Below are 18,954 nucleotides of genomic sequence, written 5' to 3' on the forward strand. Positions count from 1 at the left end.
AAAGCCGCTGAGAGGTCAAGGAGGACCAGGATGGAGGAATGTCCTCCATCTCTGGCTCTCCAGAGATCATCACATTCATTCATGTTGTGGGGGTGTTTCTCTATTTCGATAGCTTCCATAATTATTCTCTTGTTGAAGTGTTCAGTTTTGGAGATTAACCTGGTTCCTTCAAAATTAATTTCATGTCCTGTAGCTTTAAGGTGCTGGAAAAGGAAGTTTTTTCTTTTTTCTTACTGCATTCTTGTGTTCTGCGATGTGTTCGTTTATTCTCCTGTTCGTTTGTCCTTTGTACGTATGTTGCAGGGCAGATTTTGCATGGTATTTCGTAGACTCCTTGGTTTTCTAGCTGGATGTTGTCTTTGGGGGTCCTTAAGATGTTGGCTATTGTTTGGTCAGTGTTGAAAGCTGTCTTGATATTGTGTTTGTGGAGAATTTTGCTGATTTTATCTATGGTGCCTTTGATGTAAGGGAGGAGGGCGATGCCATTGTCCTGTTCTGTGTCTCGGTTCTTGGGGGGAGTCTCCCTTTGGATTAGGTTGGTAATTGTTTTTCTTTGGAATCTGTTGGAGATTAATACGTTTGTGAGAGTGTGTAATTCAGTTTTCAGTTGGTCTTTGTCGGCTAGGCGTTTGGTTCTGGAGATAAGGGTCTTGGCTATAGAGTTGATCTCTGCAGGGTGGTGATGGGATTGTGCGTTTAATTAGCGGTTGGTGTGTGTTTTTTTCCGGTAGATGGTGTGTCCTAGGGAGCCATTGGGTTTTTTGTAGGTTAGGACGTCCAGAAAGGGAAGTTGGTTGTTTGCTTCTATTTCCATAGTGAATTGTATTTTGGGGTGTAGGCTGTTGAGATGTATGAAGAAGTTGTCCAGTTTTTCTTTCCCGTGTGGCCAAATCACGAAAGTGTCATCAACATATCTAAGCCAGAGTTTGGGTTTGTGTTCAGATTTATCTAAGGCGTTAGTTTCAAAATGTTCCATGTATAAGTTTGCGATGACGGGTGAGCGGGGTGATCCCATGGGTGCTCCTTCTATCTGTTTGTATCTTTGTCCATTATGAAGTATGTGTTGGTTAGGCAGTGGTTGGTCAGGTCTAGGACGTGTTTAGGGGGGTTGTGTTTGTTCTGGATAGCTGTCAGATAGCTGTCAAGGCTTCTTTTATAGGCACTTGGGTGAAGAGGGATATGACAACGAAGCTCACGAGTAGGTCTCTGGGTTGTAGGTTTTGTTTCTTTATTGTTTCTATGAAGTGAAGTGAGTTTTGTATGTGTGAGGTGATGGATTCTGCATAGGGTTGGAGTTGTTTGGTGAAGAACTTGGCAAGATTCTATAGAGGTGAGCCTATGGAGCTGACTATGGGTCTGAGTGGTGTTCCTTCCTTGTGTATCTTGGAAAAAGCCAGCCAGCATTTGGGGCATCTGGAAGATTTCTTTCTGGGAATGATTCTTTGCTGGATGTCTTCACTGATGGGAGTGGCTTTTATTTTGGATTTGGTGGTTTTTTTCTAGGTAGGTGGTGGGGGTCTGTGTTTAGAGGTTTGTAAGTGGGGTCTTGGAGTAGGTTGGATAGTTTGGCTTGGTAGTCAGATGTGTTCATCACCAATGTGGCGTTACCTTTGTCTGCTGGGAGAATGATTATGTTGTCTTTCCTCAGGTTGGTGAGTGCTTTTTCTTCTTCTTGCTGTAAGTTGCTTCTGGGTGGATTACTGGAGCAAAGGACATTGGTGACTGTAAGTCTGATTTTATTGGCTTCATCTGGGTTGATTTTGGTGAGTGTAGCTTCAACTCCACATATATACACTATATTGCCAAAAGTATTCGTTCACAACTGCTTCTGATTATGTGGATGGGTGAGCGAATACTTTTGGCAATATAGTGTATATATATATATATGTTTTCGTAGATTTTCATGGGTGTAGGTATGCTGGTCTTGTTGTATTCGGGTCTTTTCCCGTGTAAGATTGAGATTGTCTTGGCAACGTTTCAGCGAGGTCCCAATCGCCATCTTCAGGCTGGTGTTTTCAGCTTCATGCTTGTACATACATACACACACACACACACACACACACACACACATTATATTATGTCTCGTTTAGCTTTGTTCTGGTATTTTTTCGTAATCTGCTCATTTTCCCAAACCTTTTCAACTTGATGGTTTCACTAGTTTTACCACATTAAAATCTAAACCTCAGGTAGTTTCCAATGAATAATTCTGGCAATTTGGTCATTACGCTGCTTGTACATGTAGTCCTCAACTTACAATCACAGTTAAGCTCAGAATTTATGTTGCTAAGTGAGAAATGGGTTAAATGAATTTTGCCCCATTTTACAACTTTTCTTGCCACATTTAAGTGAATCACTGCAGTCGTTAAATTAGGAACATGGTTGTTAAGTGAATCTGGTTTTCCCATTGGCTTTGCTTGCCAAAAGGCCACAAAAGGTGATCACGTGACCCAGAGACACTGCAACCTTCAAAAATATGAAAGTTGTCAAGCATCCGAATGTAAATCACGTGACCACAGGGATGCTGAAATGGTCATGTGAAAAACGATCATAAGTAACTTTTCTCAATGCCATTATAACTTTGAACAGTCACTAAATGAACTGTTGTATGTCAAGGACTATCTGTAGTCAGTTTGTGAAATTTTGCTGCAGCCACTGATCAAGTGATCAATTGTTTCATCTTTTTTACTACGAAGATGACATGTGCTGTGGTTTGCTGCATATTTTTGCCTTCAGGCAATTAGTTGGCAAATTATGGTACAAATAATGCAATACTATATACAAAAATAAAGCCTTCAGTTTCTCTTTGTAATATTATCTAATTTCAACCAATTTCATTGTATTTAAGTACAATGACAATAAAGATTATACTTATACTTATTATCTAATGATGAATGAAGAAATGGAAACCCTTGTGGAAACTATATGATGGATCTTTGTTAGAAAAACAAAGGTTGCAAAGAAAAAAACTGGTGTGTTTGTGTGTGTTCCTAAGGGACAAGTATAAGTCTTCAAGCTTCATAGATTGCCCGTAACTGGTTTTTCAGAATGGAATTTTGCAGTGCCTATCTGAGTCTGGACTATGTATGCCTCAAGTGGAAAACATAAAGTCATAATGAAGTGTGTACTAGACATGATTTAATGGCAGCCAAATCCACATGCTTTTTGTACTTATCCATAATGGTTTAAATATCAATTGTTCCAAAATAATTGTTTGAGAAAGAAGCTTTTAATTAAGAGATTTTATGCAACCATTCATAAAATGAACATTCTGTAGAACTGTGTTGTATGGAATCTCAGTAAAATATTTTGAAAAGAGAGAAATTGTGCTATATGAAGAAAAATTATAGAAGAGCGTACCGAAGGTCAATTGTTAATTTGTTTTTCTGAAATATTTAATCTACGAACTTCTGAGATTGTCAAAAATCTATACTTCATGGCTGCTTTATTTCCACAGAAGCTAAAAAGTAAATAACAAGATAAATCAACATTTTGTTCTCTTATACTTATTCAGAAAACCATGGAAGTGAATAAGGCTAACCAGGAGTGCCACCAATATCTGGAGATTCACCATCTTTCAGGGCCCTGAAAGTTTCTGAAGTGAGAGGCTGGACAGACAAAACCAAAGGTATGAAAAAAAGCCATCTTTTTACTTCTGGCTGTCCTTTCTCCATACAAAGAGAGAAATGCTTAGATTTCTTCAAAAATAAGCAGTCACTTGTTTAAATTACTTTTTTTATTTTTATGAATATCCCTTTTGAATCCTTCATGCACATTTTCAAACATAAAAATCTTTCAACTAAATCGTCTGACATTAGTTATAATTGTTCTATAACGTGGTAATTCCAACAGTTCCTCGGGAATCTATTAAACTTTGGAAAACAGTATCATCAGACTAGACAGTCCAGTAGGAAGGGCTTGATGAACACTTTACATTTGATGTAAAGAGGAGGGTGGTTGAACTCAACTCATGGGTGGATAAATAGAAGTTTTCATAGCAGTAAGCAACATGGCATATGGTTTTTTAATCATAGCTATGCTGCTAATAGTAATTCAAATCTCTTTTCATACTGAGAGATCAATGAAAATATAGTATTTGCATTGTTTGTGTCAAATAAGTTACATGAGGATGTTAGTTTATGACTTAAAAGAGATTCAGCAACTCCTGAATGAAAGCTTCCATTCATTTTTAAAGAAATACCATGATGATTGTACAATATTGGGATCTTCGTCTTCGTAATACTGTAAGCAAATACTAGGGTTTAGGCGTCTATTAATATACAAATATACATATGTAAACAGGTAATGTACAACCAGCCTGAAGTTGTATCTTGCATCACAATTCTGAAATTGCACCAACGAACATAGTATAAGAATGCTACAAAGAAAAGATATGATCTACTACACCAATATACCTATAATAATAGCTTAAAAGAAACAGCTATCACACTCATTCTCTCATGTTATTACATATCCAACATCAGAAACTAAACTAACATTGATACAATTAATAACAGAAAAATGAAAGTTTCATTTATTTACATAACTGTGCATCTAGGATAAAAATTAAATTTTGAATCATACAATTCCAGATTTCTTCATCCATTCACGTATATAAACAATGTTTTATCTGTAATGGCAATAAGTACCAAATAGATACCTCTAACCTCTTTAACCCTAGTGGTAAAACTGTAGAACATATTGTATATTTATCTGTAGGAATAATAAATAGCCATATACAAGTGTATGGAAACACACAACAAACACGCTCTCTTCAGGCTGAGGGTTGTTATGATAAACATAATTCAAACAATTCAAGGAAGAAAATAATTAGCCTTTTTTTAAAAAAAAAAAAGTGCATGGAAATCAAAACATTTAAAAGATTAAAAGAGCTCAATTTTGGAAGGAAAATTCAATCTGGTTTTATAAAAATAAAATGTTTTTCTAAAAATTTAAGGATACATAAAAACAACTCACTAAATAGAGAATGCAGAGAGCTTTCTTTAGCTTTGAAATGCATATTGTGGCAAAGAAATCCTTAACAGTAGGAGAGTACATGAAAATCTTGGTTCTTTAATATTTCAGGAATTTACTGGCAAAATGAACACATTTATACTTAATGGATTTCCTTAATTCAGGCACAATTCAGGCATTAATTGTAATGCTTTAGAAGACATGAATTTTAATATTAGATATTTTCTATAACCTTTCTAATAGGAGACAAGACTTTCTTTCTTCTTACTCTGGGGCACTTTGATTTCTGTGTACTCCAGAATGATTTATTTGGACAACATGGACTATACTTTTCAGCTAAAAAGTACAATGCCAACAATGCACAAAACGGCTAAAGCATTCAAACGGCAGTATGTCCCTAAGACTGAAGAACATTACCCAAAATTTAAGAGTGGGGCTAATTTGCATGCATTTACTCAAGTTCCAGTATATTTAAAAGACTTATAATAACAATCTGACTAAATTACTTATACCTGTATAAGTTTTAAATGCTTCATAGATAGATCTATTTCCATAAAATTATTTCCTGAGTCTATCTTTTTCTAGCCAAATTCAACAGCCAAATTCATGAAGAAAAACATACCTCTCTGAATGTGAAGAGGAAGCCCTATTAGACAAATTTTAACATAATTTTAATTATCACAGTGTAAATGTCTATATTTAAGTTATTTAAGTATGAAGTTACACTGTTCTCTATCAGTGTTAGTCCCTGGCAAATTTCTGCAACCTATACCCTGGCAGGTATTGGTTTTCTTTCTTAAAATACAAATCATAGTTCTATTCCCTCCTCCCCCACCCCAAATTTATATCAATCCAAACAATATCTGAAATAATTAGCAAACATGTAAGGAAATTATTATGAAGGAAGAACTTTAAAATTACATTAAATGCTGAAGACTTAAAAAAGAAAATTTTGGATTAAATTTGACTTTGTTGTAATAATGGTGTAACAAATAAAGGAAAAGTGATATAAAGGGACCATGTAATGAGTCTATCAATCCCAACTCTTTTACATGAAGATAAAAACCAATAAAATATTATAAAGGTCTTATTCTGATTTTTCAATCCATGGAAGATCAGAAGAGATGAATAATAGGACCACTTGGGTGTCCCATCTACTCTAGATTATTTGGCGTGCCAAAATAAAGAGCTCTTTACTCTCTCTGACTTGCAATGAATTTCTGCAAACATTAACATCACACCCAGAAGTCAATTCATTTGTAACAGCCTGCAAGGACTCGAGTAAAATAACTTATCAATTATCCCTTGTGGTAGATGATAAGCCTTTCAAATTAGCTGGATAATAAAGTAATTTAACAGCACAAAACCTGTGAATTTTCAACAATAAATAGGCACAAAATATCTCTCAGTCAAACAATCATATAAAAATAGTATGTAGCATAACAAGAGATAATGAATAAGTATTCAAATAAAACCTGTACTAAACTTGGCATCAATAAGGAGAAAGTATTGAATGAATGTGAAAGATAACAGGGAAAAAAGGTCACGTTTATAAAGTCTGAAACTTCTTACGTTTTTTTTTTTCTCCAATTGCCTGAAATATTTTAAAACACTTTAATCACTTACTGGTTTTTATATAAAGGGATAAAACACACCTTAGCTATGACACAAAAACTATTATTTAAAGCCTATGAAGCCTAATATGTGTATATATTTATATATTTAAAAATTCCTACTTCTCAGTAAATTATTAAAAGAAAATATTTTAATTAAAGTTCAATCTATATAACTTCTGAAGCTGAACTTTTTTAGCTAGAGTCCCTTCGGTTGAATTGATGATACGATGTCTGTTTTGCATTTCCAAGTTGCCACTACCAATGAATGAAAGCACTTCTGCAATTTGAATGTGTCCCATGTAAACTTTCCAAATATATGCCAATGTTTTGCTTTTTTGCTTTCTTGCCTGGGAAAATTTATTAGCCATTTCTCACCGAAACACTACATAACCGTGAAGTTTGTGATTGCTGCTCATGGTGCTGATGAAGAGTGGTATTTCACAAACGCAATTGCAGCCAGTTCTTTACAAAATTCTTCTAATACTATCACACCTTCAAGTAATGTCATGTGGTCAACACTGTAAAGTGAAGACAAGGAATAGATTTAAAAAGCCATACAACATCAGTAGGAAAGAATCTGTATTTGACTGACAATTAATATACTTACATAGGCCCTTCAGGTTCTAACCCAAGAAGACGTTTCCTGACCAATAGAAGTTTAGGTGTGAAATCAGGTATGCGCTGAATACGTACCATGAGATCTCCAACAACCTGCATATCATCCATAAAAATGTTGAACAAAATGAAGCAAAGAATCAGTGTATATGGATCTGAATTTTGTGTTAAAGTATCAAAATTCAACTTTCTAAAGTACTGTACATATGGTCATATGTGGGCTTCGTGCAATTCAGATGGATCCCCGGGAACCCTATCAAATTCCCACTCTGGTCCATCTGATGAAATGACAAATGATGGACATTAACAAGAATAACAGCTGCCTTCCATTTCCAATTGCTCAGCAGCAAAACCATTCACATATGCATTACTGTGGGACTGATCAGATGGCATACTTACCCTAACAATTACTGAAAAAAGAGAACGGCAGCCAGAAGCCAGATTTACATAGGGATCCAAAAGGTATTCATGAATATGTGGATGTGGAAACAAAGAAAGCTTGGACAATACAGATGTGACTTGTAGATTGACATCATATGGCTGTGGGGTAAAAAGAAAAGAAGACATTTCTTCAATATACACGTTCATTGTCTCAGATGCCTGAATTTCAGCAAAAAATTACTAGCTCTGCTTTTATCCATATGCAGTATCTACAATGAGTAATTTTATCACCCATGCAAGCACATGGCTTTTATTGTCTTGACAAAAAAAGCCATTATATTACTCAAAGAAAGCCAATGGCTGAGATTTCTGTTTTATTTCTTTAGGGCAATAATTGGTTTAAAGCTATCAAACTATAGGCATAAAAAGGATAGAAGGTATACAATAGATCAATTATTACTGTTTAGACTATGCAGGAGAGAAGGTTTCTATGTGTCCTATTCAATATACCAGTCGACTGTCATCTATACTGATGATCATCTGAGGCGATTGAGGGATTCTTATGGCTGCTCTTGAATGCTAATAGCAGGCTGAGTGCAGCACAAAGAATCTTTATTTTCTTTCTGTCTCTAGTTCTGGTCCTTGAATACATTTTAGCAAAAGTGAGGGAAATTATTATTAGGTGAAGCTCTCAAAAATTGGACTGATGGAACAAAACAATTTTCCTAATGTAAAACAATTCATTTGTTTGTTAGCATGCCATCTCCTGTCCATGGCTCAAGAGAACGTTCATATTCCAATGTTACTATATTAGCAACCCTATAAGAAAAAATGTGTTTACAGATAGTAATTGATCTATAATTACTATAATGGATTTTTTTCTATCAGCAAAATGTCCACTTTATCCTTTGTTCCACAGTTGTTATAGAACAGTAAGAGAGATTCAATCCTGAAAATACAGAAAGCAAGAAATTTTCAGACTAGGTGGCTGCACAGATTGCTTGGAGCCTTATGAGACATTTTACTTACATAAAAAAACTGAAAACTTGTTTTGATTAGCAAAAATACTATTGATATCAACATATTGGGATAAGTATCAAGGAGATGTTGGGTATGAGAACAAGAGAACATGCATGGAACATGTGGGTTAAATCTGTAGTCAGGAACCATCTTGCACTTAAGAAATAAAGCAGTTTTTGCAAAGTTCTGCAAAATCATGTAATTTGGAAGTTGTAGATACAGAATTTCAGTTTCTGTGTAAAAGAGAATCAGAAAAAATAAAAATAAAAAATATCAAATATTCAATGGATCAACAGCCATATACAATGTTGTGTCAGAACACTGAAATGGCATTTATGGATCTGGAAAACAGAACCTGCATCTGCAGGAAACTACCATGGCCTGCTTTATAACAGGGGTCCCCAATCTGTGGGCTGTGGCCCACTAGTGGGCCATGAGTGATTTGCAACCAGACTGCGGAAACGACCAGCAAGTATGCATGCGCAACTTCACTTGTGTGAACAACAGACAAGTGTGCATGCATTCCATTTAAGTGAGTGGCAAATGCGCTTGCCAGCCACTTGTGTGTAACTATCCCTTCTCTCTCTGCTACCAGTTGCAAAGCCGGAAACATTGGGAATTCTACTTTATAACATTAGTAAAAACTGTATAAAGTTGTCATATGTCAATAGAATTGCATTCAATTGTAAGTAAATGTTCACAGACATTGTTATAGTTAAATCAGGTTTTTCATTAAATCTCAAATGGGTGCTTAAGAACATTTCCTTCTGATTTAGCTTAGCATTTTAGCTTAAAAATGCAGCTAGCCTCCCTTAATTTAGTAAAATCTAGTATACTAACAATTTATACTGCTCTCTCCTTTTAGCCTGTTACGATTCCATGTTTTTTACCTCTTCTATTTGAGGGAGAGATAAACTCTTTAAATCTGAGTTTATGAACATTCAACAATTGTCAGATATAAAAAAATCACTTTCTACGGTGCAACTGTACTAATTTCACCACCATTAGTTATGTTGTGCCTAAAAAACAGCTATATCACAAAAGAAAGCAGCACAAAATGTAGATCTACCTGATCCAGAATTTTGCCCATTCTATCAAAGAGAACTTTCAAGAAATGTCCCTCAAAGAATGCAGCTTCTAAATTGCACTTTTCCAGAGATTTAGGAGATCCTGGCCATTCCCATCGTAAGCATATGGAACAATAATCCCGAAACTGAAGAAGGAAACATGTGATTACTAATTAATAAATTAAAGAAAAAATAGTAACTACAAGAAACTCATGAATAAACAACTACTTTTTAAAGATCATTTTAAATAAATCCTAAAATAGCAATATGCAAGTCTGTCTATCTATCTGCATTATAGTATCCTTCGTAGAATATTGTAAAAAACACTGTGAATGTAATTGATAAGTGCTGTTTTCTTCACAACTAAAAATACTACACTGCAAATATCACTTATGAAGAAAAGTTAAGGTACTAATCTGAGGATATTTGAAAATTTCAAAACACATAACAGTATATTTCATTCTTTATTTTATCTATCAAGCAGTATGAATTGAAGCAGTATTTGAGTAGTAAATGGACATGGTGTATGTTAAAATACTATAAAATTGCTTGACAGATAAAACAAAGAATGAAATTAACTATTATGTGGTTCCAGGTTTTTTAAAAAATAATAAAGTAAACTGTCACATAATTATGTAACCAGGTAAAGGTGGGTTCCGCCTCTCTCTTGTCTGAAATCATCGTATTATATAAAAATGGCATTTCCTGTCTTTACTTACCTGTCGATGGGCATCTCTGAGGTAGGTATCATAACCTGTTCCTTCCACATGGTAGGAAGATTTGGCTTCATCCGGTACAAGACAGAGAAAACTGCAGAGATATATGAAACAAAGATACATAAAACAAATCCTTTCTATGCCTTTACAACACTGAGCAACTCAAATACTATTTAACTTATGCTAGTTACATGAATTGCTGTGGAACAGAAAACAAAGAAATCTGTTGAGGCCTTTCATTCAACCTGATTACAAAAATTCTGAACTACTGAAAAACCACGTTTAACCCACTCTTTGTTATTTCAGTTAGCACACTATTTATTTGCTTTCTGTCTATCAATTTCAATGTCATTAGAAAGCAAAAGCACACATAAATGTAAAAAAAAATTTACATACTGATACATGCTATTTTAGGTACACATATGCCCAAATTATGAAGTCTGTCCTTTTCCTTGGTGTAAAGAATGTTAAAAATATCAATTTAATGTATTTGTGCATTTTTCCTTTATGTTTATTAATTTTTCACTTGAAATATCAGGCTAATTATATAAATATAGCACTTACAAAACCTGCATTAATATATTAAGGACTTCTTTATAAAATTATGTATAATATCATTGTGTAATAGTTACAAATGATAATGAAATCTATAGTTGAATGAATAAAATAATTACTTTAGGAAAATGGATGTTTTCCTAACATCAACCAAACATTCTGGCTGTTTTAGAATCAAGCTCAAGACAAGACAGTGAGATTCAACGACGTACAATCCTTTATTTGCTTAGACTAATAGAATCTTGCCAAACTAAAGTTGTAACCTTCTAAGGTATCAGATTTATCCTGATAGATTCCAGGGTTGGTTACGTTCAACCATCCTCTCTCCCACCACCACCCCGGGCCAGGATTAGGCAGTCTTTTCCTTGGAAATAGTTGGCAAAATCCTCCCGCACTGACGCTGCTGCAGGTACACATCCCATCAAGGCTGAGATCTTACTGTCCATTGGGATGACAACAAATTATGCAAAAAGGAATTGAAGGAATAAGCATTACCATCTAATGGCATATCTCTGAGGATTTCCTTATTACATTTCTATTGTAATTCTGCACTCTTAAGAAGCTATTTGTGATATTTGCATTATTTTTCTTATTGCAGTGGTTGAAGAGTGAATATTCATAATCAAAGCCCATATATTATAAGTAAATGTGTGATTTTTGAGTAATATATGCTTTAAATATGAAATTAAAGATTTCAGGAATCCAGCTCAGGAATGAAGGTCAGTCAAGCCTTTCTGACTGATACATTATATTCAAAGCTATCTACTAGTTTGTACTTACCATTTTGTCTACTTTGCAAATACTATCTTCTGATTTTCTCTCGGGGTCAGTGAACACACAAAGACACAGACACAAACACACACACACACACAGCCCAAGACCTCTAATTCTAACCCATATTGTCACATGATGGCTTCAATGTTCATCAGAAAAAGTAATCAATCTTCTCTCCTTTAAACCTTTAGCTCCACCATATAGTAAACTTTTGCTTTAGCAGAATAATGTGATATACAAGTTAGATCATTTGTAGGAGTAGGAAGATTCAGATTCAAATCCAGCCTACTATGAAAAACAGCATCATTCTTATGTGAAAAAAATGGACAAATAAGTGCTGTGCAATCACATTTATTCCTGGAAGTTCATATATAATAAACGATTAATAAAATATATACTATACCAGTCATTTTTATTGCATTTATTGCAGAAACCTAAAGCAAGTGTTACAGTATTACTAATCTAAGAACAAACATTAGAAAGTTTAACACACCTATTTACAATTTTATGAACTTCAGTCTTCCCATCAGTTTTTGGATGATCGGGAGTTGTAGGTGGTGAAGTGCTAATCCATTCTTGATTTGATAATATAGTATCAGGAGAAAGATCTGTAAACAAAGGATCTTCTTCCAGGTCTCTGTTGCAAAACAAAGAAAGAATAAAAGTTAATACTTTCTCTTTGAAAGAAAACTTTATGTCTGCAATCTGAAAAAAAAATTACATCCATCCTGTACAATTTCTATTCCTTTCCCCTTTCAGCTACAGCCTTCAACTCATGAGCAGCTTTTTAAACATGTTCCAAAAATAGTTTGAATAGACATGAAAACATTCTATCACGAAACAATCATGAAATAGGCAATTCCAACATCAGAATATTTGAAGCATGGACCACTTCAGAATTAATTACCTAGAATGATATTTCTGTTTCAAACAATATCTACTTTGACAACCAATGCACCATGGAAGCAATTGCAGAAAGATACTGTATATCTAGATATTTATACAACAAGGGAAAAACCAAGAGTTAAATGTAAAAAAATTCAAGATGAAAAAGAATGAGGAGAATTGGGATTTCCTGATTTGAAATTATATTTTATAGCCTGCTGTTTGGTTTGCATGAGTGGGTGTTGTGCAAAATAAAAGAACTTTAGAAACAGAAGGGCATGACCTCAGATTTGGATGGTTTGGTTTTTAATGGTACATCAAAGTTAGGTTAATGTAGATTTTAAAAACCATTATATTATAAGTGTCATATTAAGATATGGAATAGATACAACCCAAGGCCATGCCTGAAAATGTCTTTGTGAGTCATAGTACAAGAAGGATTTTATAGGAAAGGAAAAACAGTGAAAGAGAAATGATGAACATATCTAGAGTTGTCAGAACAAGAATATAAAGAATACAAGATTAAAAGAGATCCACTGACTACAGAGGGATTTAATTTTCAATTATTTTTACACATACTATTAAGAGAAAGTAGACAAGAGGACACTAGGAACTGAACAACTTAAGATGAAATTTTAAACTGAATTATATGCATAGGGTGAACATATAAAATGTGTAAGCTTTTACTGAAATTTGAAACAGAAAAAGAAGTTAAAGGGAATGTGGTAAATTGAGTTAAGAACTTTGGTTTTAACACACAAATAAACCAATGGGGAAATATGTGGGCTGAAAGGACTGAAAAATCACATTATATTACAATTTCCAAGATAATTTTTATAAAATGATATACCATTGGTACATGACACCAAAAAACTGTCTAGAATATGTAAAGGTTCCATATTTTTCGGTGTATAAGACACACTTCCTCCCCCAAAAGTGGGTGAAAATGTCTGTGTCTCTTATTGAATGAATGTTGCCGAAGCCACCAGATCCCACCCTTCAGTCTCTGCCTCCCAGCAATTTGCTCCTTGTTGCAAACACTTCAGCACAAGTGATTTAGTAGAAGCAGCTGACTGGCGGGTCAAGCTGCTTCCCGGATTACCGCCTATCAGCTGTTCCAGGCTGTGAGGATCTCTGCCGGCTATTGCTGTCTCTGCATGCCCCATTTTTGGCCTCCGTATGCCCTATTTTTGGCGTCCGCGCGACCCATTTTCAGCCTGTTCCAGGCGGCAGCGATTCCCGCCACCTGGAACAGGCCGAAAATGGAATGTGCGGAGGCCAAAGATAGGGAATGCAGGTCGAAAAAAGGATGCATGGGGACAAAAAATGGGGCAAATGGAGGCGGCAATGGGTGGTGGCAACAATGGTGGTGGCTATCCCTGCACCCTGGAACAGCGGATAGGTAGTATTCTGGAAGGAGGCAGATACAACCACCCATCAGCTGATTGCTAGATCAGGCTGTGCTGAAGCTGACTAATATGGTACTTCAACTCTATGATGAAGATGTGGAAAAATGAAGGGTCATTTTATCAAGTTTAGTAGACTTGTAAAACAGCTAAAAGAGTTTGGGTTCAAATACATATAGTTTAAAAAGCATTTTAAACATTAACATTCCACTGAAAGCAGATCTTTATTAATCTTTTTTGGCATTAATGGACAGACAATTAGAAAAGCCTTATGGAAGATTACTTTTCTTAATGCTAACTTAAGCAAATTATGTGCAAAGATAGAAATTCTCTGAAATACCCATAATGGAGAAATGGTTGGTGAAGATGACAGAATTTTCAGAGATGGCAAAATTCACGATAACTACATTTGTTAGTGATTGAAAACATTTTATGGATTCCTCCCCCCGAAAAATAGACAAAGTAGAAAAAACTTGTGATTTGTCGGCTTGATGTTTGGAAAAGGTAAAGAAAAGGGAACTTCTCTAAGGGATCCTTAGGATTGATAAACTATAAATGCATTTATAACTTCTGTAAAAAAAAGGTTAGAAACCACTCCTTTTTTTACTTTGTTTTCTTTCTTTTTATTCCTTAATTTCTTATTACTTTTCTTTATGTTTAATGTATTATTTTGTAACAAAATTATTCAATAAAAATAATTTTAAAAATGAAATACACTGGCAGTCTGGGTGACCCCTGCAGCAATGGTGTAACATAGTGGTGGATTTGGTTTTACTACTGGTTTGTTCGTGCGCGCGCAAGCGCTCTTGCTTCTGCGCATGCAAAGAAGCATCTGGGCATTGGGTGTAGCCTCCCGCCACCGCTTCTACTGGTTCGGCCAAACCAGGCGGAACCCGCAGCAACCCACCTCTGGTGTAACATGGCAGTGCCAAGACTGGTTAGTAAGCAATGCTGCCACAGTATTCTAGACCAGCTGTAGTTTTTAAATAGTCTTCAAAAGTAAATTACAGTAATATAATCATAAATGGCAAAAACGTGAATGACAGTCTTTGGAGTATCCTGCTGCAGATAAGGTTGCTGTTAAATGGGTAGAAAGAAGTACATTCTTCATTCATATCTCTTGCATGAAACAGCAGTATTTTCATGATTTTACTTCTACTCGTTAACTATTTGTGGCCTTTTAAAATAACACATTAACACATTAAATATATATTCTCAATTATTTGCTTATTAAAATTAACCTACCTGAAAGTAAAACGATTTTAGGGTTTGTTTTTTTTTTTAAAAAAGAATAAAAATAAAATAATGAAACATTATAGCTACTTCAGAGGAAATTCAAAACATAATAAAACATACACTGCTCCTGGTATCTGCCCATTTTCTACCAGGTCTTTATCTTCTTGGCAGGGTGGTTTATATTCTGTATAGTTTCTCTCTTCTAAATTTCTAAGAACCAGGTTATAAAGAATGTGTTCATCAGGCTTTTGCAAAAGATGTTCAAACATTCTGAGGGTCATTATGCTGATCTGTAAAAGAAAAGGAAAAAACAAATTAAAACATACTGGAAAGGGTTAGTTAATTCCTTTTTCATATGTGTTCTCAATATTATTATGCTTGTCACTGATAGAACAGCTCTAGGGACTAACATAGAAATACATACTTAATGCAATCAATACTTGGAAAATACATTTTGGTTATCGCAACATAATTGTTACAATCTCCTAATCTGGTGACTCATTACAGGTGTAAATTTAGGAAAAGCTGCTGTAAAATCATTTTGTAAATCCATCTGAATGAACTATTCTAGGTTAGGGATGGGAAATTGTCATCCTTGTCCAGTACTGAATTAGTATGGTTTGTATGGCTATTACTGAAACTGCAATTCAGCAACAACTGAAGGACCACAACTTTCTCATGCATATTCTATTCTATAGTATTCTTCTTAGAGAATGGAAACAAGACACGCCACAGGTTCAAAGTAGCACTTAAGTGAATGTTACATGCTTCCTAGCCTGTAACATTCAAATCTTGAGGCAAATCTTGAGGTATTAGTCTTCTAATTCCTAGACCAGTCGAGCACTTTAGGCTGTCAGTGACTTGCCCAGCCTTTGAAAGTGCTGACAGGCCTTTCTACTTCACGATTTTCCATTTCCTCTTACCCATCTCTGCACCACATCCCAAAATGCTACTATCCTCTATTTAACAGATAGGAAAGGAAGCACATATGCTAGAGATTGCATACAGACTTTTATGTATTTGTTTTTCAGTTCTTTATGGATTACTCTGAATTATTCATCCTCAAGAGTGGTCTGCCCACTTAGAAATGAGACTATTAGAAGGTGTAGCAGTATAATCTTCATTCAAGCTTTTAAAATATATATTTACTTATAGTTATCTGGTGTCTAAAGATGAACTATTTTGTAATGTTGTTCACCATTTAAAACTTAACTTATTAATAAACATCTTGTACACCATTTGTTTCACAATAGCACTGTGCACTTGCTATATTTGAACTTCTTACCTCATCTGAAATGTGATCACAGTGCTCAATTAAGCGATGTCGCAATGGATGCCTGTTGACATCCATTAGTTTTTCTGGCTCCCGCTGCTCTCCAAGGATGAAGTAAACCATTTCATGAACTAAGGCATCTGATGAAACTTGACGAACGATACGATGCAACAGGGCAGTTGAAGTAAGAATTCCAATCTCTGAACTGATCAAAACAAGAATTTTTAAAAACAAATTGAATAACATGGTTTCCGTTGTTAAAAATAAAAAGGATGGGGGAAAGCCCCCTTCATCTTACTCACGTTTGCATTAGTTGAGGTTCCATCACACCAATGAAAAAACGTTCCCTCACTGAGATTGCCATGGCAAGAGCAGTTGTCTAAAATATAGAGGATATCAAGATGTCATTTTCATGATTTACAAACCATAGCTTTGTGAATTTGTTTTGGCAATGACTGAAACAAGTATCACAAACCTTGTGAGCTTCCTTAATGAGTTGATCACAGTAATCAAACCAGGATAGGAATGAAATCAGAGCTCTTTTGCCGGGGAAAGCAGATGCGTCTTCTTTGTAGTTATAGGAGTCCAAACTAGAGTGCAGGAAATGAAAGCAATTTAAACATATTTAATATTTGCTGCCATTGTGGCATAATGATAAGCAAGAATTCTAAACATTTAGGTAATTTTCATTGCTATATTGATGCTGATGCTTTTTCCAACTGAGAGACATTTAAATTTTAACTGATCTCAAGTATAAGGTAGGTTATAAATATAAATCAATTTACACTTTATGTGCAAAATGTGTCCAAAAAAATAATACAAGCATGCAAAGACAGAATACTTACCCCCAGTTAATGCCTTCGACTGTTTCGATATCTAAAGGATCCATGGATTGGGGGAGGGCTTTGTAAAGAGACGCCAGCCTATCTGTCAGCAGTTCACATAAACATATATTCTGTGTTAAGCACTTGGCAGCTGCTGGTTCAGGCAAACTCACTAGAAGCATGAGGCCTTCACAAGCTTTCACTGCTATTCGGCCATCCTGTGAAGGAAGATCAACAGATTTTACTATATTGAAGCACATCTAATCATATGGTTTCCATGACCTAGGGGTGGGTAAAATAGATTGAACTGATTACATAATATGGCATGAATGTATATATAGGATTAATTTTGCTTATTTATGTATTATACATACAGACCATCATAATCAGGATTGACTCTATTTATACAGAATAACTTAAAGGAAGTTTCCATTCTCCAATGCAGCTTTACTAACCTTAAAAAAGTGAGTGGGTTTCACCACACTTCTAGGGTGGGAACGTCTATCATTTGCAGGCAACATTGTTAACAAAATGGAATAGTTTAAACAAGTTCTAAAAGTCCTTGTTAATTTAAAGCATTATTTAGCAGATTAGGTACTAACAGGACACCATTCAGAACAAGTCTTAAGGAACTTACAATAGTGGTTCTCTAACTCTGTAGTATGCCCTTCAGAAAATAGCGAATTAATGACTCTTCTGCCAAGAAAATTAACGATTTTGTTGGTGTTGATGTCAATGTTATATAAGGAATAAACCACTTTTAATCATTATATTTCTTCCATATACAGGAATTCTCAGACTTAGCTGTACAATATACCTTCTCCCCTCAAATAAGGTGCACAGGGGTAATGCCTAGACTTGTTCGCACTTTGCCTGCTCAGTGTGACATCTGATGCCCCACCCTCAGTAGCTTACAATTTACTAGAAATTCTGATCCACAGTTTGAAAACCACAAATTAGAGCAAATTTGTGAGGATTCCTGTGAATATTGGTTAAAGTGGATCTGTAGACACGATGATTACTCAGCAGCCAAACAACCACCAGATAGAGAAATGATGTCTCTCTTTAATGCAAAATTAATTCTGCTATAATAAATAGACACTCACTGGGCTTTTGGTAAGGTTGAGCAGAGAATTCACCAAATTATAATCCCCATGTGGGCGAACAGCTAAAGCCTCTGGAGATAAAGGGATGTTTAATTCAATCTGATTTGCAGAGAAATTATCTGCCTGCTGAAGGTCATTCTCACTCTCTGCTTGCTTTGTCCTATTTGATGTTTCTTCAGATTGAATTGACTGTCCTGTATCTGTCACTCCAGAATCTTGCCTTTTTACGAGGTCCTCTGTGATTGAGTTTACTGCATCTTTTGAAGCCAATCCTTTCTGCTTGTTCTGAAAAAAAAAAAAAAATTAAAATGGAAAATTACAAAGATAAAATCAATGGTTGGTTTGTAGCAGAAATACAGCACTAAGAAACCCAAAGGAAATGAAGAAACAGCAGAAGAAACCTAAAATGTTAAACTGATTCCCGAGGGTCGAAGTTTCTAAGTAACTAAAATGCATTTGAATTGAATAATATAACATAAGCTTTTCATTATGCCTTTCATATTTTAAGA

At 35.1% G+C, this 18,954-nt stretch overlaps 1 protein-coding gene across 2 annotated transcripts in view; it reads right to left on the reverse strand.

Annotated features, from left to right (window-relative positions):
* Positions 1 to 3,718: 3,718 nt before the first annotated feature.
* The window catches only part of FAM160B1 (family with sequence similarity 160 member B1), a 30,836-nt gene continuing 15,600 nt past the window's right edge, over positions 3,719 to 18,954 (reverse strand). For both annotated transcript variants that reach the window (XM_032224827.1, XM_032224828.1), the window contains 12 exons: positions 18,446 to 18,730; positions 17,361 to 17,557; positions 16,991 to 17,105; positions 16,818 to 16,894; positions 16,528 to 16,720; positions 15,363 to 15,532; positions 12,209 to 12,352; positions 10,390 to 10,480; positions 9,673 to 9,816; positions 7,602 to 7,742; positions 7,195 to 7,298; positions 3,719 to 7,105 (listed from right to left, as the gene is read on the reverse strand). In XM_032224827.1, the coding sequence (XP_032080718.1) occupies positions 7,000 to 7,105; positions 7,195 to 7,298; positions 7,602 to 7,742; positions 9,673 to 9,816; positions 10,390 to 10,480; positions 12,209 to 12,352; positions 15,363 to 15,532; positions 16,528 to 16,720; positions 16,818 to 16,894; positions 16,991 to 17,105; positions 17,361 to 17,557; positions 18,446 to 18,730 (1,767 nt within the window). In that variant the 3' untranslated portion in view covers positions 3,719 to 6,999. The remainder of the gene's footprint in view (positions 7,106 to 7,194; positions 7,299 to 7,601; positions 7,743 to 9,672; positions 9,817 to 10,389; positions 10,481 to 12,208; positions 12,353 to 15,362; positions 15,533 to 16,527; positions 16,721 to 16,817; positions 16,895 to 16,990; positions 17,106 to 17,360; positions 17,558 to 18,445; positions 18,731 to 18,954) is intronic.

This window comes from Thamnophis elegans, chromosome 10 (assembly GCF_009769535.1).
Source record: "Thamnophis elegans isolate rThaEle1 chromosome 10, rThaEle1.pri, whole genome shotgun sequence".
Classification (NCBI taxonomy): Eukaryota; Metazoa; Chordata; class Lepidosauria; order Squamata; family Colubridae; genus Thamnophis; species Thamnophis elegans.